Below are 23,017 nucleotides of genomic sequence, written 5' to 3'. Positions count from 1 at the left end.
GCAGCAGGGCAGGGGGGGGGTGTAATTTAGGCAGCATATAATGTGGACCGAGTTTCCAAGTACAAAAAGTTGAAGTCTTATAGCCTCAAATGCAGAGTAGCTATGGCATAAAGGTAAAGGACCCGTGACAGTTAAGTCCAGTCGCGAACGACTCTGAGGTTGCGGCGCTCATCTCGCTTTATTGTCCAAGGGAGCCGACGTTTGTCTGGGTCATGTGGTCAGCATGACTAAGCTGCTACTGGCGCAATGGAACACCAAAACCAGAGCAGCACACAGAAACGCAGTTTACCTTCCCACTAGAGCAAAACCTATTTATCTACTTGCACTTTGACGTGCTTTCGAACTGCTAGGTTGGCAGGAGCTGGGAACAAGCAACGGGAGCTCACCACGTCGTGGGGATTCGAACAGCCGACCTTCTGATCAGCAAGCCCAAGAGGCTCAGTGGTTTAGACCACAGCACCACCCGCGGCATGCCTTTTGTCAAATGAGGATCATATTTCAAGGATGACCCAAGCCAGTGCTATATTCCTGGGAGGTACAGCTTAGGGTGCCCAAGTTGTCATCTGTTATATTATGTTGGGTCTGTCACCTTTTCTTTCAGCTTGTGGTAGCCTTAAGTCCATGCTTCAACTTTCAGTACTTTAGCTTTTTACACTAACTTTCAGGACCTTGGGCTGCATGGATTTTTTTCCCTTCCCACTTGCTTAATTTTATCTTCTTGCTAAAACTAGTACTGAGTAACTTGTTTTTACAAAACTGGTATTTAATTTTTTTAATATATGGGCTCTATCTCTCAGTCATGAGAAAGTTTCTTAGATAAAATGACACCTGCCTTGAAATAGAAATGGCTTTAGCCAAGGGAATATCTCGCTACGTAGCTATGAAGATGTGGTCGCCCCATAAAAGGCATCATATATGTGCTGTATTAGTACAACTGGAAGCTGGCTACTTTCAGATTGTTCGTTGCAGTACCTTCTGCTTAGCAAAGCTCCCTGGTAAAGCTCACAGAAAGTTCCAAGTTCAATCTCTGATATATCTAATTAAGAGGGGACAGCTAGTAGGTGATAAGAAAGATGTCTGCCTGAGACCCCAAAGAGGGACCATCCATCAGATTGGATAATACTGAGCTGGATGAACAAATATTCCAGTACAGACAGCATACTAGGTTCCATCTTTTCCTCCATAGTCTGTGTGAGCATGCTGAGATGAAGAGCGCATGGAAGCAAGTTGAAGGTCCAGATCTGTTCACACACACCATACCTCTAGTAGGAGTTCACACTTCAAAAGTCACTTAACACATGCAAGTTCCAAAAGAAAATCAAACTTTGTGCTATCTGCCAGCCCTCTGGTTTCCAGCTGCTGTTGCTGAATGCCAGGCTGTCTCTTATGTAAGACCACTCTCAGCCCTGATCTGATTATGGATGAGGAGGCTGATCTGGTCTGCATCACTGAGACCTGGGTGGGTGAGCAGGGTGGAGTAACTATAAAGTAATTACAATAAGCAAGACTGCAAGTGTATTTTGTAGGCTGAATTTAGGGAGAATGGAGACTCCATATTTCTCCACCAGCAAAATGAGTACCAGAGAAAAATGGGACAAACTGTGGCCTAACAGTTATACAGCAGCCTCTGTCATTCAAAATTCAGTATTCTGAAAATCTGTGCATCCTCACCAGATTAGAATACTATTATAACGTGCTTCCATTTACGGTAATTTAGTAAGTTGAAGGGGGGGGGGACACTAGAAATAGAAATTGGGTGAGATCTGGAATGTCCTTTTTTATTATTTATCCATTCTATATATTAAAAAAAAATCAGGTGGGTGAGAAAGATAGCTAGAAAACACCATCAAGTCAGTACAAATTACTTGGTGATTACAAATGGTTTGGTAACATAAAAAAGAGTTGTCCCAGAATAGTGAAAAGGTGTTCCATATCTGGGTCAGCCAGAGGCTGTCTGTCCTGAATGCAAAGGTCATTACTGTGTAAGTGTCACCTGTTTGGTTTTACACAAGTTTATGAAAAAAGCAAATAAAGTGAAGAATCCACATGCATGTTTAGTTAACTCATTTATATCTGATTGAGCATTTTGGTTTCAGCCACCTCTTTTAGTTTCCCCTCAGATCCACTAGATGGCACAATCCAACCTTCTCTGTCCAAGATGTTAAAAAAGATACAGCAAATGACATTGCTAAAAATTAACATGTGATCAGCATACACTGGGGTAACAAGGGCAAAAAATGATCTAAGAATACCACCACTTTTAATTAAATCCAGTAAGGGATAAGAGTTATCAGCTGTTTGATGTCATCTGTCTCTTTATGATAACAGCTACAGTTTTGGCTGGGGGGTAGGAGGGGACCCCAAACATATTTTTTTTTATTATAACAATTCTTATTGGGAGGTTCTAATAACTTACCAATGAAGTGGTTACATAATCATCCGAGAAGGTTTTACACCAATCCCTCTATTATTTCCCCCACTAACTCAGGAGGTCTGATCCACACAAAATAAGAATTTGGCCTTTAGTGTTGTGACACCAATGCTTTGAAATAGCCTCTCGCGGAATATTAGATGGGCACCATCTCTGTTGTCTTTACAGTGCCTTCTTCTTTCAAAAAAACCTTTTTAAGTTGAGATCCTTCCCAGTCTACATATGCACTGGAACTTTTTATAAGATGCTTTATTTTATTTAAATTTATTTTATAAATTATTGCTTGCTTCCCTGCGCTCCTCTGGGAAGAAGCGTGGGATATAAATTTGATAAATAAATGTTATATAATTCTAGTGCTAGATTAGACAATAAGCCATTTACAGTGCAGTCTCGCTAATGTCTACTCAGAAATAACCCCAATTCAATAGGACTTACGCCCACGTAAGTAATGATTACAGCTGCAAAAGTAATTTTTTTTAAAAAACAAACACCATGCTGAAGTGAAAAAGAACCACTGAGGTTGGTGGTAGCTCATCTCTGGAAGTGGCAGAAGTTCTAACTGAAGACATTCTGCAGATGTTAATATATTTAATACAAGGAAACAGAAGGCACTTTTAAAATTCTACATTAATTACTAGACAGCAAATTTTATTCGCAGGGGACACTGTACCCTTTGACGACTTCATCTATAATTTGTCTTACCAGTAATGAAATGATCACAAGTTTCATTACAAACTGGCCTTTTGGACTTTGGTGCTTATTTTTCCTCCTTTCTTCATTTACCAAAGCTTCAGTTAGAAGAAGCATTGGTATTTGTACCATCTGGCCATATAAAACAAAAAAGTGCTCAAACATACTTCCCAGAAGTACTGCTCAAATGTTTCTTTTTTCTTTTTAGTAGAACTTAACCACTTAAAACAGGTAGTTCTGGTGTTCAAATCACACAGAATCATAGAACTGCAGAGTTGTGAGGGATCACAAAGATCATCTATTTCAACTCCCTGCATTTCTGATCCAGATAGAGGGAAGTCCTTTGAAGGTACTGCTAATGCCTTGGTTCACATTCACTCCTAGGATTTATTCATTTTTCCTCATACCCAGAAGGAAAGTTTTGTTTCTCTGCAAGTACATAAACCATTTAAAAACACATACATAGACATTTAATGTTATTTGTACTTGTTTTGTGCCAACATGGTGATGAGACAAGAAAAGAAAGAGCTCAAAAGTCTTGACAGGTAAAGATGACAGGACACACTGACAAATCCAAAGGAAATAAGGACACTTTTTCGGCAATATTAATAATTCTATTAATTATCTACATGGCAGGCTGAACTGAGAGCCTTTCAAATGCTAATGAGACTGTCACAGCAATCTCTCATTTAAACAGCTGAAGTGCTCATGCTGCAGCAATGCGACAATGCGCTGCCGAAATACCACTCCATGCTTCAGATGTGCTGCCAGGCCCCAGGTTACGTTCTCCCCCTCGAGTTTGCCAAAGCATAACTTGATAAGAATGATGGATTGCAGTTGGAATATATCACAATCATTTAGGCAACACATCCAAAACATGTTTAAAATGGGAGGGTGTCATGGATCGATGCTGCAGAGAAAGAAGCTGTGAAGATATAGGGCAGATCCCTGTCCCTGAACTAAATCCCACAGGAAGGGGATCTGAGGAACTGAGGCAAATAGTCACAACAAGAACCTTCCTCACAAAATAAAAACGAGCAAAGCAAATACTGACAAATCACCAAGTCCACTCAAGAGTTCTTAAGGAATTCAAATGTGAAACTGGGCGAGTGAGCAGAAAAATGGCAAAAGCAATTCAATGACACCTGCGAGGGAGATCCTAATTTCATGGATACTCTCATGGGGTCTGAACTGGCCGTGACTGACAAGGAACGAGACCTTGGGGTCATAATACATAGTTTGATAAAAACACTCATCCAGCGTGTGACAGCTGTGGAAAAGGTGAATGCCATGCTAGGGATCATTAAAACGGGAAAGAAACTAAAAGTGTCAGTGTCGTAGTGCTGTTTTACAAATCTATGGTGTGACCACGGTTGGAATACTTAGTGTACCTGATACTGTAGAACTGGAGAAGTTTCCCAAAAAGGCAACCAAGGGGACAGAGCAACTCCTCTATGATGAAAGGTTACAATTACGCCTGGGCAATATTGATATATCGTCCGGGACCGGTATGTGGGGGCAGACTGTGATGACAGCTTCACTCAGTGGTATACCACTGGTGAAACCATCACCACTCTTGAGTACCTCTGCCTCCAGCATCCTGAGGGAGAAAAGAACTAGCTGAGAGCTAGAGGCACTCAAGCAGAAGCAGTTTCACCAGCAATATGCCGCCATCACACTCTGCCCAGGCAGAGGGAGAATCAAGCTAATCAGCGAGGTGCCGATACAGCTTGTTCCTTCCTCCCTCCGCTTCTTTAAACTGCTGCCCTTGCCTCAGCCAAGCAATTTTACAGAGCTGCCAATCTGCCATCGGCTCGCAGCAGCAGGATGGGGGCTCCGTTAAAGTGCACCCCCTCCCCAGCTGGCCCCTGCTTGCATGTGAGTAGGAGAGGGATCAGGGCTGCTCAGCTGGGGAGTACGAAGCCTCCACTTCCCCAGCTGAGAGATCCCCAGCCCTGCTTGTACACGAGTAGGAGCGGGATCAAGGCTGCTCAGCTGGAGAGCACTAAGCCTCCAGCAGGATAGGGTGCCTTTGCACGCGACGCCTTGCAGACCACGCCTGGGAGGGTGGGCTGTGTCATTCCTGCTAGGGCGAATGACCCCTGCACACCCGTGTGGGCAAAGGCGAAGCAGTCGAATGCACGGAGCCTGACAGGTTCCATGCGCTTGGCTACTGCTGCTTGGTCCGTCTTCGGGGAGTGGATGGCAAGCGGACAAGGTAGCTCGCCTGTCCCCCATGCCAGCGAAGACAGAGGGAGCTTGGCAAGGAGCCCCAAGGTCCTTGCTGCTCCAGTGCTGGGGGCAGGAGCCTGTCCATCTCCCCTGGCTGAGCAGCAGGCTGAGACCAGCTGTATTGGCCACAGCCCGCGAGGCGCTGGGGTGAAAGCACCTCAGCTCCCACAATGAGAGCTGCGGCAGTTTCACCCGGCATCAATGGAGCTTTTTTCAAACCACGATGTTTGGCTGGCGAAAGCCCAACGTCGCCCAGCCCTAGTTACAATTTTGGGTGCTTTTTAGTTTAGAGGAAAGGCAAGTAAAAGGAGAGATAACAGAAGTGTAAAAAAAATGTGTGTGGTGTAGAAGAACTGGATTCTAGAACTCTGGGTCATACTAGAACTTAATGGACCATCAGTGACTACTAGTTGCAGTGATTATGTTCTACCCCAACTGTCAGAGGCAGAGTGCTGTTGTGTTCAGGTCCTGTTTACTGGTTTCCCATAGATAGGACTCCGGTTGGCCACTGTGAACAACCATTTGACCCCTTAAGACTTTTATCAGCAAGTCAATTTAAAGTCAACTATTCAAATATACTTACTTCACTAGCAGAACTACCTGCCATGTTTCTCTGAATTACTATGATTTCAGCCGGGCAAACATTTTGTATTTCATTATAGATCAAATAGCAACTCAAGGGATGTGACCTTCTGCTGCTATATCAGCAGATGTCTAATGAGTAATTCAAGTAAAGAAACTAGGCTAAAGTAGTTAGGCTTAGACTGGTCCATCTTCATCACACGTGTAATATTCTTAAGGCACTGAAAATGGCTGCTGTTTTTTTTAAAAAAACAAAAGCATACGAAAAACACTGACCTTATGCAATGCTGGGGCCATAACTGGTACCAGAAACCCATTATAAATGTAATTCACAAGCTGCATCCGAATCAAAGGATGTGCTACCTGAAGAAGTGAAGGGGAGAGTGATCATGGGATTTCAATCAAAAAGGCATCTATGGTATCAAACTTAAGTTATGATTTAATGTATTTGTCTGAAGTTCACAGGAAAATTATATATTAATAATAATTAACCTCTGATAAAGTCCTTTACATAAATGAAGAGATAAACTATAGCTTATATCCTATGCACAGAACCCTATTAAATTCAAGATATGCTTACTTGTGTATATAAGCATATGTAGAACTGGGCGGTATATTCAAGGGAAATTAATTCATATGTAAGCAAAGATCAAAAGGCTCATATCCCTATGTCATACAATTTAATGGTGCAAGATGATAGATTAATAGCCACCCAAGTGTACATTACAGCGTACTGAGGTCATTTTAGAATGGCCAAGCTACTATTAAATTTATCAAATTATAGTGAAGCAACAGAAAGACCATTATTCATGTTTCAGCTTTTCAATACATAGCAACATTATTTCAATAATTCAAACAAACCAGTTTTTCCGCAACTACTATTCTGTAGTGAGAGAAACATAGAAACAGACCGCGTGAGGCACCTGGTGACTTTTCTGGCAAATACACTTTTTCAAAAGCCTTTTTATAATACAATACATTTAGTCAACTTCATAATACAGTCGTGCCTCGCAAGACGAAAAGAATCCGTTCTGTGATTCTCTTCGTCTAGCGGTTTTTTCGTCTTGCAAAGCAAGCCCATTGACGGATTAGCGGATTAGCGCTATTAGCGGCTTTTAGCGGCTTATCTGCTGATCAGATCAGCTGATAAGCGGCTTAGCGGCTTAGAAAAGGGGGGGGAAAGGAAAAAAAACCAGCAGGAACTCGCAAGACATTGTCGTCTTGCGAAGCAAGCCCATAGGAGATTCGTTTTGCAAAGCACCTCCAAAACGGAAAACCCTTTCGTCTAGCGGGTTTTCCGTCTTGCGAGGCATTCGTCTTGCGGGGCACCACTGTAAATGTTTGCTATAGAACAGACAGCTTTCTGAATTTGGAAGTCAAAACGAAAGAAAGGCAAAATGAGGACCCTTTCCCCCTACATGCATCACTTTTGTAAAGAGAATAAAAGCAGGAATTTTTCTATATTGCGTATACAAACACTTCCATCCTGTATTTTCACTAATGAAACTGAGCAAAGTTGCATAACTCAGATAAAGCTATAGATACTGAACAGCCTTGCTGCAATAAGAATCCTAAGCACAGCATCAAAGAGATATAAAATGTGATTTTATCATTAGACTGGAGAAGAACAAAGACTCAAAAGAGCAAAAATCTAATTAAGAAATAATCAAGAACAAAGAACATGAGAAGACCAAACAGAATTTAATTTAGATTCGTGGAACATACTTAACCTCCTGATCAGCTCAACCACAATGAAAATGGTTCACAGCTATTGGGGTGCATTTGTGTGCATGCATCTTACTGTTATGAGAACCTGATCATAAACTAGCATAATTAGCCCAGACAACCACAATGTTCTGTCTGAGAAATAAATCTTTGATTTTAGAATCAATAAAGGGTGTTCAGTCAACCATCTTTAGGAAGAGGGCAATGTTAATAAAGAGAAATATGTATCTGATTTATGAGAAATATTTGTCATGTAAATCACAATTATTAATACTTGCCTCTACTCACAAGAAACTTGCTCTCTCTTGAAATCAAGACTGAATATTTAATTATACGAACTGTAAATATTCACAGAATAGGGTTTGATTCAACTATGCCCTTAATGTGGACAGAACACCTTCTGTTCATCAAAAAGCATTTGATCTCATTAAGACCTCTGGTAATGAAAACTATTTGCACCCATTTCTCCTTCCCTCTCCCATGCTACCTTCCCCACTGTCGTCCCCTATCTCTCTGGAGGAGATTTGGAAAGGAAGGAGAGGGATGCTGGGCAGAAAAGGAATCAGCAAAAATTGCTTTTTGCTCGCCTTTTGTTAGCAGAGGACATGGGATTAAAAATCCTCCCACAAATGGAAGAGCACAACTAGACATCATCCACATATTTCAAAAGGCTGGTTTCATAAGCAGGCTCTTTCCTTGAGTCCAGTACCTGTATTACAGCATTGCAGAACTCAAGGGAGTTCATGAATTGGACAAGAGCTGGAGAAAGAAGCCAGTCGTCTTTCAGCAGACAGTGCCATTCTTCTCCTTTGTCTTCCAGCTTTGTAGGCAAAGATGAGTATAGGCCACTTAAGCCTGTGGCTAGCACCTGAATTGAAGAACATAAAAGGAGGGGGAGAGAAAGCAACTATTTAAAGATAGTGTTTGCATCACTGATAAGCTTTTCATTAAGACAGAGCTGAGATTTCTTGGAATATAAACAAACAAGTTAAGTAAACAAACAAAGAGAACTAGTTGTTAAGAGCACTAAATATCAAAAGGGAGACACATGTATGTAAACTATCAACAACATGTGTGCAACACACAGTAGACACAGGACACTGAAATAAAAAAGTGGCTCCTTTCTTTGCATCTGCTGCAAGCTTGAATGTTTGAAAAGTGTAAGATTCACACTTCCAATGTAAGCACCTGTGTAGATGCAGGAAACACATCTGATGAGTATGATGTAGGTTAGCTGATAGATCAGGTATGGGAAACCTTTGACTGTCTGGATGCTGCTGAATCACAATTCCCATCAGCCCCAGCAAGCAAGGCCAATAGTGACAAGCGTTGTAGTTCAACAACATCTGGAGGTATGTTGGTATCTGAAGAAGTGTGCATGCACACGAAAGCTCATACCAAGAACTAACTTAGTTGGTCTTTAAGGTGCTACTGGAAGGAATTTTTTTATTTTGACTATGGCAGACCAACACGGCTACCTATCTACTACTGGAACATCTGGAGGGCCAAAGGTTCTCCACACCTGCCTTTGTGTTTGTATAGCAGAATTTGTTGCTCTAGATTTTTGTAACAGCTCAGCTCGCGAGATATATGGTTGCTTTAACGCAAAAACGGAAGGTGTGCTTGCTTCTGCAATTTGTATTTTTCATCTGTTTCTAAAATATAAGCTGTAGGTGTCAATGAAAACAATGTACTCACAGAAGAGAATGTGATTTGTTCTCACAGCCTTACCACCACCTTCTGCCTAGAGAACAGTGCTACTTCTGGAATGGACATACAAAATCCATGCTCAGTACACTAACCATACATGTCGATCTATATTACTATGAATGCAATTGACCCTTGGACCAACACAAGCAAGACTTACTAAAAGAATACTAGGTGGAACATTACAGGTTTTTCTCTGAATGTTAAAACCCAGTCTAGGCAGAAGCCATAAAAGGAATTATGTGGGGTTTTTAAAAAACACAACATTATAGTTATTGACGGGAAGTGGTGGATGTAAGTTCTTAGCCTTATTCCAACAATCAATGCAAAGACATGGGAAGAATAAATATTACGAGTCATGCAACTTTAGTTTTACAAGAGCCAGTTAAAGCTATTCTACTTGTAAATCATTTTGAGTACTGGGATGATAAGCCTGATTTTCTAGAGGCACCAAGTTGAAACATTAATTTTTTTTGATTGACAGGCATAAAAAGACTGCCAATGTGTGTTTCTCTGCATCTATTATGTTCTTTACTCGCTTATTCCATCACCCAAGCTACAATTAACAGAACTGTGGGGGTGAAAAGAAGCTATAGTCTGTCAGAGTAAACTTTTAGAAAGACTAACTATAGCAACAATCCTGCATGGTTGGGTTGCACGTTAGTCATATAGACAATCCAATAAATACACAACAATTTTATTCCCCAACGTAGCTAGTGCAGACAGCTACTGTTTGCCAGTAGTGGTATTATTGACAGTTGTCAACTTTCTTCCTATCCTGCCCCAAGTAACCTTTAAGTTATTTAAAAAGGAACAAGAAAAAGTAGAATACACAAAGAATTCTCCCCCAAGTATGATACATTGCTTTTCTCTTCCCTACTCATGCAGTTCCCCAGTTAGGAAAATGCTTCAAAAGTTAAGGTAACCCCCAGCCTTCCCGTGCAGCAATTTTGACCTTCCACTCTGCTTATCCTCTGTTTCTTGCATGATGCCAGATCTGCACAGCTCATCCATCAGATATTTAATACAGTGTTGCAGGATGGCTGCAATCCACAGTACTCTAGACCTGCTCAAGGGTGTCCCTGCACACAGGGGGCTGCTAAGAAGTCCATAGCATTAGAAGGGCTGACCTGCTTTTTCAACTAGTTGAAGTTTGCATAAGGGCACACATTCTGGAATGGCCTAAGGTTGAATGCTTGCTTCTGCACTCTAGCTATCATTATTTTAATTACAGGGGAGGGATTTTGACATTCAGTACAATATCACGCCAAGCTTTCTTTTAATTGAATCAGAATTTAGATTATTTTATTACATTCACGGGCAAATAGCAGTGAAAGAAATCCTTTAATCATTCTGTGTTTTTTGCCTGAGTGAACGATGGATGCTAACCAGATCCCTGCGGCATCATTCTGATTTTTTCGCGAAGGCACTGTAGAACTCCCCGAACTGCAAAGATCAAACTCACAAGACCAACACATTATGGGTCTTTAAAAAGTGAGCAGCCCTCAGGAACGGACTCTGATATTTTATTATAGACTTGGGCTAGCTACCTTTTACACACTAAGACAATCATTCTAATTAGGAATGTGTTTTGTCACTCAAGGCCCCCAACTGTTTGAAGGTTAATACAGCTTGCTTTAATCTTCAGAGTAAAAAGTCATTCTAAAAATTAATTGGCAAATGTAATTATGGAAGTTACAGCATGGATCTAATAAGGGTATCTACCTTGGGGACAATTTTAAAAAATGAGTACTCTTTAGATGTATCAATTTAAATGAAGTCAACAAGAAAATGTCTATGCTAGAGACTTATTGCTCAGTACTTGCAAGTAAAACGGTAATCTTGATATACATTTAAAGAGATTCATTAGAAACAGGGTAGAAAGTTGTTTAATAATGTGCCATTCAATTGTTTACATGCTGTGACCACATTGTCACTCTCGACACACACTCTTCCAGGAGGATCTTTAAAATGATGTAAAAAAGGGCTGAGGCTACTATTGTGTCAATTTTAGACTAAAACTTTCCTTAACGATGCAACTTATTTTGAGCCTATCTGATTTCATTTCTTTCTATACCAGGGCAGTGGGGGAGAAAGAAAAGCATTCTCAGATATTTGGACCTACTTGCCTGTTGTCCTTGCCAACAAAGGTCCATATAGTTAAAGCTATGGTTTTCCCAGTAGTAATGTATGGAAGTGAGAGCTGGACCATAAATAAGGCTGATTGCTGAAGAATTGATGCTTTTGAATTATTGTTCTAGAGGAGACTCTTGAGAAGATCAAATCTATCCATTCTTAAGGAAATCAGCTCTGAGCGCTCACTGGAAGGACAGATCCTGAAGCTGAGGCTCCAATACTTTGGCCACCTCATGAGAAGAGAAGACTCCCTGGAAAATACCCTGAGGTTGGGAAAGATGGAGGGCACAAGGAGAAGGGGACGACAGAGGACGAGATGCTTGGACAGTGTTCTCAAAGCTACGAACATGAGTTTGACCAAACTGTGGGACGCAGTGGAAGACAGGAGTGCCTGGCGTGCTCTGGTCCATGGGGTCACGAAGAGTCGGACACGACTAAATGACTAAACAAAGCCTGTTGTCCTGGAATAAAGGGTGCCACGTCTCGCCTCATCACTTGACGTGAAATGGGAAGTGCCACCTTCCCTTCCCTACTGCCACCTCCTACCTGCTCTGCCAGTGCCACGTGCCCTGCTGCTTGTGGAGGCAGTGGGGCTTCTGCCACCTGAGGCAATGGTCTCACCCTGCCTTATGGCTGGGCTGGTACAAAAAGTACGAGGGAAGGTTTGGATCCAGACATAGTTGAAACGGAAAGCAAATCAAGTCATTACCAATTTGCCCCATTGATTGCAGCATAGGAGCCAACACCTAGGGGACAAGGTCCCTTTGCCCCGCCCCTCTAAAATATTTGAAGGGGCCGGGACCCACCAAAGTTGATGGGCATTGTCATTCAGATTGTGTGCATGAGCCACATCTTGTGATCGATTATGCGGGGTGGGGCCTACCTGGGCCCCCCAATATTTCATTCAAGTTGGTACCCCTGGATTGCAGTAGGAACGAATTTCAACTAACTTAACGACACTCAGGAACAAGCTGCATCAGGCAGTTGCACCAACTGTTATCATAGCAAGATCAACTGCAAAGGAAGATCAGTCTGGTCTTCACTGGATCATCTTCAGTTCAACACTTTGTTCCAGTTATCAGTCTAATCTGGCCACCACTAGAAACACAGATACACAATTAATCACTTCATTCCAGCATTATCAAAGTGCTCTCCCTTCTCTAGCTCCTTTCCCTGCCTAATTCTTTTTGACTGATATGAACCACTTTCAAAGTATTTGTCTGAAAAAGCCAGATACGCATATAATAAATAAATGATGAGGCAGCAGGTCAAAGGATAGCAGGAACTGAATGGAGGCAGGGAGTAGAAGCAGTAAGTGTTCACACTTGCTTGGTTTGAACGCTGCTAGTTTCTGACTTGAAAGAATAAAAAGGATTCCTTTGGGAATCACCTTCCACGAACTCATAGGAACTTATACAAGTTGGCATGTGTGTCGTTGTGATAGGTAGGTGGTGGAGCAGAAGGAAAACAACTAATTCTTGGCTACTGTGAGTTGAGTAAGATTGAGTTGTAGCGAAATAGTTTGATTTGTTTAAAAACAAAATGTAACTAGCTTAACTGAAGCATAACTGGAGAGATTTTTGAAAATTTCAGCACTACAATTTTAACACCTAATGCAAATGTTTTATTCAAAAAACTGTCTGATCTTCAAATGGCACATTATAATATCATGTTAACGTTGGTATACTAATACCAACGTTAATTAGACCCAAATGGCCACCTAAATATCATACTTTGATACTTTGATATTATCCCCACTAAATGGCATGTATTTAGTCCCTAATTTGTTCATTTTGCTCCTGATAAGTTTTCAGTTGAGGAGCAAATTATAGTATAAAAATGACCACAATTAAATACAGACTGGTTCAGAAAGATATATCCTTCTGATGTCACCACTTCCCACTTCTGCAAAACCGTAACAAAACATACCAAATAAATTCAGTTCTGCTTTGTTGATGGGGAAAATATCAAGGGGGGGGGGGTTCTTTAGAGGGTGGGGTCAGAAGAAGCAACTTACCGGACAGAAGTAAGTGTTTTCTACTATATGATTAGCAACAACATTGTTTTCTGCAGAAAGTGACATTATAAAAAGCAGTGCATCACGAGCCTGTTGGCCCACAGTCCCTTCTCGATGAATGAAAGGAATCAAGAGAGAGAAAATTAGGAAGTTTGCAGCTCCTTGGTCCTCGCTGGTATGGAAAAAGAGTTCTAAAATAGATGGATCTTTGGCTAGGATTGAGCACAGCTGGTTGAGAAGCACCACCAGCTCAGCTTCCACGGCTGGTGTAGTAGTTCCTGAGCAAGAACTCAGCAACATCATCAAAGGTTTCAAGATGGGCTTGTGATGCAGCAAGGGCTGGTGGGACTGAGTGACAAGCATTTCATACATCTTCAACTGTTCGATTTTCATCTCATCAGTGAACTCCCGTCTGAGACTCCAAAGGAAGAGTTTCTCCATGATATTCTCGGTAACAACAAACTCCAGGATAGGTCCCATGGCAGCATCTTTTGCTTGTTCTTCGATTAACAGGAAGAGCATGTGTTCTACGTAATTCTGCACAGTGCTGGCCTCATCAGGAGGAATTGCCCCATATTTTGCCTGAATATTTTTCAAAGGGTCATGCTTCTCTAATATTTTCACCACCTAGAGAAACGTGAAACACATTCTCGTTATCAGATTGAAGAGGTTCTTAAGTAACCTTTTAACTCAAATCCTATTTTTCACTAAACTCAGTCTTCAAAATTGCTAGACTGAATCAGTGCTTTAAGCTCCCAATGTAAAAACATCTACTGAACAAAAAATCTATTGAACAAATGCAGCGAAGTGCCTCTCAAAATGGACCTCAGAATGGATTGCAGAGATTAATAATTTAATCAAGTAGCAAACAACTTATAAATTAGCAATAGGAATTAATTTATGAAAGCACATTTAAACAGCTCACACACTACTGTATCTAAGTGGTTTGTTAAAATATTATTTATTTAACGTATTTATATTCCGGTCTTCAACCCCAATGGTTCTTTAATTGCCTCATAACATTATGTAGCAAGCTACCACTGGTCACAATCCTTGTAAGTAAAAACATTAAAATTGGGAGTGCTGGCCAACCAAGTTACAAATACCAAATTCAGTACTGACAATGTCTTTTGCTAATTCAACTTCTGGGAGAGCTGGGTAGCTGAAGCCATGATTAAGTGGCATCGTTTGCTTGTATAAACGCTAAGAGGGTGTGTTAGGTCAATCCCCAACATTACAATGGAGGATCTCAGGTGACAAAAACAGAGGAAGGCAACTTGACTGTAGACATGTGTCAGTCAATGTGAACAAAACTGGATTAAAAGAGATCGTTGCCTGGTGCTGTAAAATGGATCTCCTTAGTCTGCACACCTGCACAAAGCCCTGCTTCAATAGGATTTAAGCAGCCTAACCATGTGCAGGTTTGCATCCAATACTAATATATAATTGAGCCTTATCTTTAAAATCCACTGGACCGTCAAAGCATGATAATTCATATTCTAAATTTTATCTCCTTTCATTAAATCTAAATCTCCCAGCTCTTTCTCTAGCCTATCCATCAAACAGAGCTATGCCCCTTTATTATTACATGTGATGTTAACTAAGTAATGGAGGAGCAAGATTCTACCATTTTCCAGAACAAGAACAGAAAATGCGCTTGAGTGTTAGGGAACAGACTGCATGCTGTGTATTGGCAGTTAAAACCAAGTTCCAATCTTTTTGTTGTTTCTTGATTGTTGTTGTTGTTTTGGAATGGATTCTTACCAGTGCAACCAACTTTAAAAACCCATTGAAGAAAAGCTTCCCTGAGCTACTTTACCTGTGCCCAGTGAGTTTTAAACACTATCATGCAGGTTTCTGGGTCAACACCTTCGAGGCTCACAGCCTGATGCTTTTTCCTGCCACTCGCACCTGTGGACATCATAAACTCTCCAAAGTTCAATTCTATGAGGCCATATTCAATTTCCTTTGCTCTCTTCTGCTGCTGATCACTGCATCACAAGTGTCAAGTCTAGAGAGCATCTTTGATCTGCAAAGAAACCAAAATCAAAATTCATAAAGAAAAAAACATATGGAATTTAACAGCAATGTAAAGCAACTTAGATTTTAAAAGATGTACTGGGAATAATGTGATATTATACACATGGTCCTGGATCTCTTGCGACACAAGTCTGCATCTTCTCATTTCTTTATACTATTACATGTCCCTGGCAGAAAACAGCAGAAGAGGGATATTGCATTCATCTCTTGCTAGTGGGCTTCCCATAGACATCTCATTGGACGCTATGGATACAGGATACTGAACTAGATAGGCAGGCCTTTGGTTTGACCCAGAAAGGTTCCTCTTACATACTTTATTGTTTTACTAGATTAACCCATGTTTCTGACAAAGTGATCATTTCTTGATTCTGTGCTCTTTGCAGCACACCATAGTCAGAAGTATGTTGTGGGAAAGGTTATCATTCCTCCCCTGGGGGGGGGGGGGAAGTATGGTGAAGGATGTTTATAACTAGAATGGGGTCCTTGGCTTAGAAAGGCAAAGAGCTTTCGACAGGCTTCTGTGGGAGCTATTAATTGGAAGAACACAAAAGCAAATTAAAGCTAAATTTGGTACACGTGAAAATACATCATGCCTTTTCCTATATTATCCTTGGTAACTAAGCAATACTAACAACAAAAGCTGAATACATATGCAAGGTTGAGGGCCATTTAAAAAGATTTCTGACAAAAACAGCTATTCATTCAGAAACACGACCTTTTTTGTTGTTGCTGTTGTTAATAAGAGCAAACTGTGTGAAATTACAGGATGTGAAAGAGCGCAGGGTGCTCACACTGTGGTTTGTACCAATGGTAAAATGCCATGAAAATAAAGAGAAGTTCCTACATGTAATCAATGCATCATTTTGGTCAGATAAATGACAGCATACCATCATCCTGGTCACATTCACATATAATGGGAAACCATGATTTTGCACTAGTTATAATGAGCCTGAGCCAAGCTTTGGGTTAGTGTGCTCCCCTGCTCTCCATTCTCCTCCCACATAGCCAGGAGAAATAGCCAGCGTTTCATTTCACAAAATCTTTGCTTGTTGTGTCATAGTTTATCACAAACTGTTATTGAATAAATCAGCTTCATAGCCCATGAAACTGACCACACACATGGTCATGCAACAATAAATTCATTAATCAAAGGTGCTGCAACAGACGAACAAGAGTTAGATTCTTGGACTCAACAGACAAGACAAAACATTATTTATTTATTTATTTATTTGCTTGCTTGCTTGCTTGCTTGCTTGCTTGCTTGCTTGCAATTTCGGTTGTTATTTGGCACATGGTGCCAGCAGTTTTATCTGGTTCTTTGCATTTCAGAGCAATTAATGGGAATGGGTGAGGGATGTGTTTTGCTACCAAAGTAATACATCTTAGGACTCCTGCTCGATATATAGTCCTTGGTAAACCACCTTGGAAGTGGTCCACCTTAATTACTGTGCTGCTTAACAAGTATGGGAATTAAGACAAATTATGCTGATTTCAGAAATGTGCTTGACATTATGAACAAACCAAAAGACCTTTACAACTGCTGGGAAGTAAATATTGCCTCATCATGCTAATAATCCCCCCAAAATAACTTTTCACAGCAAAATTGCCCAGCCAACATTTGGTTAGATAATAAAACCGTTCTGCAACTAATTCTATATGTCTCTCTAATACAAGTGTGGGAAACCTTTGGCCTTCCAGATGTGGCCATGCTTGCTGGGCCTGATGGGAGTTCTGCTCTCATCTTGGAGGACCATTTCTGCAGTTGATACTGGTACTACTTATGGCGCTATTGATTTCCACAGGATTCTGTATTGTCCTTCGTGCTCTTTAACATCTAAGATATTGCTGGGATAAGTCATTCTGAAATTTGGGGGAAGATTTTATCAATTTACTAATGGCACCCAGCTCTACTTCTCTTTGTCAGATTAACGTAAGGCAGTGAATGTGCTGAACCAGTGCCTGGAATCAGTAATGAGTTGGATGAAGACCAATAAAAAAGCTCAGTTCCGACTAGATGGAAGTTCTGAGAGTATACAGTTCATCTATTCAGGGAGATGGTGTTCTTTTTTACTATAATAGATTCTCATATGAGCTAAGTGCAACCAGAAATATTTGGAGAAAGAAAGAGGCAGGTAATTTAACAAGGAGTGATCTGGACAGTGGCAGGGTGAGCAAGAATACAATGAGAGAAAAGGTTTTCTTCTCACTTCTACTGAGCGGGATTGTTTTAACAAGTAAATTCAACTTTATCACAGAGGGGCAGAGTGTTTTCACTTATTCAGAGCCAGAACAAAAACAGAGAAATTCCCTTCTGTACACTAGATTCCCAGTTATTTTGAAACTAAATAGAATGTGGATTACAGCCTCCCTTCAGAGTTTCCAAAAAGGTTTGCGTGATTGTTGCATTTGCTGCAACCAACCAAAAATAAGAGTTGTACGGCACTTCTAGAGATTAACAAATTTATTATAAAGTAAAGTTTCATGGACTACTGGACTAGAGTCTACTTTATCATGAGGCTGATCAAATGGATTGACACAAAAAATCAACTATACAGTGGTGCCCCGCAAGACGAATGCCTCGCAAGACGAAAAACTCGCTAGACGAAAGGGTTTTGTGGTTTTTGAGCTGCTTTGCAAGACGAATTTCCCTATGGGCTTGCTTTGCAAAATGAAAACATCTTGCGTTTTTTGCAAGTTTGTTTCCTTTTTCTTAACACCGTTAATACAGTTGCGACTTGACTTCGAGGAGCAACTCATAGAACGCGGTGTGGTAGCCTTTTTTGAGGTTTTTGGTGATTTTTGAAGCTTTTCCAAAACTTTGCCGACACCGTGCTTCGCAAGACGAAAAATTCGCTAGACGAAAAAACTCGCGGAACGAATTAATTTCGTCTTGCGAGGCACCACTGTACATATGTTCACTTTAAAGGTGCCACAAGACTCTTTGCATTTCTTCACATCACAATATTTTCTCTTCCTCACAGCTGTTTGACAGGAAACATGTGTTCACTGTAGCCTGTTCCCATCCTGATAAACCATGGTTCATTGTGATATCAAAACACAGCAATCAAAAATCTTTTCAATTTATTCAGTCACAACTGCTGAGGAATATTTATTGTGCAAACCAAAATTACAGTTCTGCAGACTCAATTGCATATGGTATGTCCTTTTACCAAAATACTAAGTTTGTTTATGGGGGGGGGCAGGTTTCATCCACCAATTTGAGCCACTGCACCTGCTTTAAAATGAATTACAATTTGGTTCACATTTTCAGTGAAATGTTTTTCTCCAACACATTCAAGAATAAAGCAACAAGCACACACAGATTTTGCAAGGAAATAGCAGCCCCTAGGAGGATAAGACAAGTAACTGCATGAATTCTTTCACAAATAAATCTAAATTCAGAAACACTGTGCCACAGGGGTTAGGAAAACACATGTGCATGTCAAAACTCTCTTTCTCTTCACATTGTCTCACATTCATCTTTGGATATGTGCCTCTTCAAGTTCTTTCCGCTGCTTTCTGTTGTTTGCTTTCTGTATCCACAAAAGCCCTACTGTTTCAGATTGTCCACCCTATAACATAGGTGCTTGTGCCCTTGGTCTTAAAATCGTAGAGTCTCCACACTAGCACTGAATGTCAAAGCTAGCCTCTAAATAATGTCTGATCAGCCACTTAGACTATTGATATAAGAAATGGAGTTTCTTTCACACTCCAACTAAGGAAAGAAGCTGGGTTTAATTGGTTTCAGATTCCTGTCAAGAGTTGTGGCATTACTCTCCATCTTGGTTCATCCAACAACCAACAACAATATCTACTGGGTTTGGGTGACATGAATCCAAAGTTTCTGTCTCTCTTTACTTTTTCTGAGAGTTGGGTTGAAGGGTGGATTCAAACTCCCATCAGTCCCAGATAAACATGGCTGATGCTCAGGTGTGATGAGAGAGTCCAACAATATCTGGAGGACCATGGCCAAGCCTGCTCTAGAGACATAGCACATGTATCTATCTTGAAAGCACAATAAAATGTTATCTAGTCCCATATTAATGTCATCTTTAACAAATAGCCATAAAGCATTTAATTTTGAACAATGTTCACAATTATGAGATGTGAAGGATTGCTATACACTTCCACTTTTTAAAAGGGCATTGGAATACTTGTGTAAAAGAACAGTTTAACCCTTAGATTCATTTGGAGGCAATTTTAGAGGTATGGTGCACTGCTGAAAATTGCCTCCTTTCTTGTTCCCAGTTGATTCCCTTCCATCAGTAGAAAATCACCGCTGGATATTATTATATGCTCTTTTGTTCTATCGTCTTTAGGAGAATTACTGCCCAATAGCTTTTAACAGGGTTTTATCTGAAAGTAAGTTAAAATATGCTGGTCAAGAGAAAATAAATTTGAGCAACTGCTGTACTTGTAAACCAGCCTAGAAGTGTTTTAGGGCACAAATTGGTTGTAATTCAAGGACACTCTACCTCATTACTTGGAGGCACTACAAATTCCAGTGGCACAAGAGTTCATTTCTGTTGGAAACAACTATTAAACAAAATCAGAATACAAGTCCTGTATAAATGCAACTGGCTCTGTTACATATCGGCTCTATGATATATTGGGTGGCCTCCTTGTCTGAAGATACTTGCCCTTAGCAAGCTGGCATGTGAATTCGTAAATCTGTGGATATCCGCCTAATACTCCATCTGTACAGAACAACCATTTCTCATGAATGCTGACAAGTTTCAAATCTGAGGCAATCCAGGATACATGCAAGTTCAACGGACACGGGGTTGCCATATGTCATCTTTTACATGGGTGTGTAAAATGACATTCACCACAGCAATCCATAGTTAAAAGTAGAAGTCGGCAAATGTGTCTTTTTGGCTCTTCAAAATATGGCAACCTGAAAATGACATGAATGCTTACCCAGGAGTTATGCTGTTCATAAGTTCATTGATCCCACTAACATTAACTACCCCAGAAGAAGCTTTAAATTTAATAAAGGAATACAATGTTTGTTAAGGCACTCATCTCCTTACTGTATCAAGAGACAGTAGCAGCAGATTATTGGACCATTACAAGCAGCGCACAGCTCTGTTTAGAACTAATAAGTGAAACCTGCAATTCATTATGCTGGTTAAATATGCACATATACCTTCTCTCAATGTTAAGCCTAGAGTGCAATCACTTCCGTTTTAATGTTAAATTTCAAATCACAGTAACCTTTATTATAAGCACTATTAATAATGCTTGAAAAGTTTAATTTAAAAGGATAACATTAAACTTTATCAAGTGAACAGTATATTAGAATCATGCTTATTTGTGCAACTATTGCTTGAATAAATGGAGCAGTTATTGGAAGGGAGGGAGGGAGGACAGTGCCTTGCTAAAAGTATTTGCTAAGAATGCCCAAGATTATTATACAGAATACAGAACAGCATATATAGTGTATAGAACCAAATAATGTTTGATTTCTTATTACTAGTAGTTCATGTATAGTTTTGCCCTTTCAGAATATGTCAGAAAATACATTATATTTTAATCCCCTTCTGCCCTCCAAGCAGCTAAGACTGCTTCTCTCACTCTGAATTCCTTTTATCCTTGTAAGATAGGTCAACTAGAAAGAGTGAGTGGCCTGTGATTATTTTATGAATAATTAGAACAATTATTTTTTAAAAAAAGATTAATTAGTAGGGTGGGGAGGTTAGCTGTGTCTTTTGTAGACATGGTCTTTCCTAGGAATAATATTTTTAGTCCAGGATGTGAGTAGATGCAGTAGTCAACAGAGAGGTAGCAGAAACATAGAAGCATGGCCCAAGGCCAGAAGACATGATGTAAGCAAGATTCAGGGGCAAAAACTAGCGGCCAGAAAGGATTAAGACCATCCATATAGAAAAATACTTCCATAGATTCTGTTCTTAAAGAGTCTGCACAGAATCAAGGCAAGGATGAGTATAAATCACATCCCAAGTAAAAAAAAATGAAACAAAAACAAGACAGGTCCTAGCCCAGGAAAACTAGGGAAAACGTGTAGTAGGCAAGAAAACTGGGCAGGCAGCAATTCAAGGAAAAACCCCCAAAGAGATACAAGACTAAAACGAAACACAAGCTCCATGGACAAGCAGGAAGCTTAAGCCTGCTTTATTATAGTCACTTACCAAGAAGCATATCCCACCGCACTCAGAAGGCTATACTGTGAGTAAACATGCATAGAACTGCACTGTTAGAAAATCACCACTTCTTCTTATATGCTGTGATGGACAAAACCAGGGCACCTAAGTGTCAGCAGGAAGTCTTAACCATCACCATTCTGTATTATACTTGTTTAGGAAAGGCCACATAGCAGTTTGAAGATTGAGATGTTCATTATATATGGTTTCAGCAGTATGGGGCAACTGCTGAAACCATATATAATGAAAATCTCAATCTCTCCTAAATGGCTTGAGTTTATTTGGCAACAAACCTGAAGATAGGGCCTTGCTCACTGGATTTTGTAAGTCACCCATTTGTAGAAGTTTTAAATGAAAATTTAATCAGGTATGGTGTTGAGGGTGAAAGGTCCACCAAACCTGCTCTCCCTCCCTTCCTGTTTCACTGTCACCAATTTCCATCTAATGTTGATAAAGTAAACAGAGAAAACCATTATTGCCAAGGGTAGGAAGCGGCTTTTTAAAAAAAAAGAGTTAAAGATTAAGAAGGTTATTCTGAATATAGGCTACCTGCTGTCTGCATTTATGGCTATCAAGCAAATTTGGCTCACCAGAACCAGACTCAACACTGAGCCAGCACGGAAAATGAATCACTCCAGGCTAAATTCTCCATCCTCACTAATAAATTTCCTGAGTCTAGAGATCCACATAGTCAGAATGACTAATATTTGCATTAAGGAAATGTATTGCCATAGTAACAGAGACACTACACAGCTATCTACCTGCCACAGCCTGCTAAATTATTTAGCATGCCAATACTACAGTGACACTGTGTAAATGATCACGTTCATTAACGTAAGCCTCTGCACTGGAAAACTGTAAACACACGACATCAAGATTGATTGCTATTTATTAAGAGAAAAACCCAATTGCACTGATGATGTTAAAGCAAAAGGTATAGTGCTGGAAAGGGGTCGAGGAGATAATGGAAGGTCAAGCTATCTTAACAGTATGAACCATGTTATCTTAAAGTGCTTAAAACTTGTCATTCCTTCCCACTGAGCCAACAGTTCTGAAAAATTATAGGAAGTCATCCTGGCCAGCATATATCAGATGCAGGACAAGTGGATTTTTTTAAAAATTTATTTATTTATTTATTTATTTATTTATTTATTTATTCATTCATTCATTCATTCATTCATTCATTCATTTATTTATTTATTTCCTTACCTTCCCTCCAAGGTCCTGGGGCAGATAGAATCATAGAATCATAGAGTTGGAAGAGACCACAAGGGCCATCGAGTCCAACTCCCT

At 40.3% G+C, this 23,017-nt stretch overlaps 1 protein-coding gene across 1 annotated transcript in view; it reads right to left on the bottom strand.

Annotated features, from left to right (window-relative positions):
* The window catches only part of FHIP1A (FHF complex subunit HOOK interacting protein 1A), a 79,880-nt gene that overhangs the window by 29,086 nt on the left and 27,777 nt on the right, over positions 1 to 23,017 (bottom strand). The window contains exons 2-5 of the mRNA XM_083519940.1: positions 15,340 to 15,549; positions 13,521 to 14,147; positions 8,370 to 8,528; positions 6,212 to 6,298 (exon numbers count right to left, since the gene is read on the bottom strand). Coding sequence (XP_083376066.1) covers positions 6,212 to 6,298; positions 8,370 to 8,528; positions 13,521 to 14,147; positions 15,340 to 15,444 — 978 coding nt within the window. The 5' untranslated portion in view covers positions 15,445 to 15,549. The remainder of the gene's footprint in view (positions 1 to 6,211; positions 6,299 to 8,369; positions 8,529 to 13,520; positions 14,148 to 15,339; positions 15,550 to 23,017) is intronic.

The sequence above is a fragment of the Podarcis liolepis genome (assembly GCF_965112155.1).
Source record: "Podarcis liolepis genome assembly, chromosome: 9".
Taxonomy (NCBI): domain Eukaryota; kingdom Metazoa; phylum Chordata; class Lepidosauria; order Squamata; family Lacertidae; genus Podarcis; species Podarcis liolepis.
Note: the sequence above shows the minus strand (reverse complement) of the source record. Positions and strands in the feature narration are given on the sequence as shown.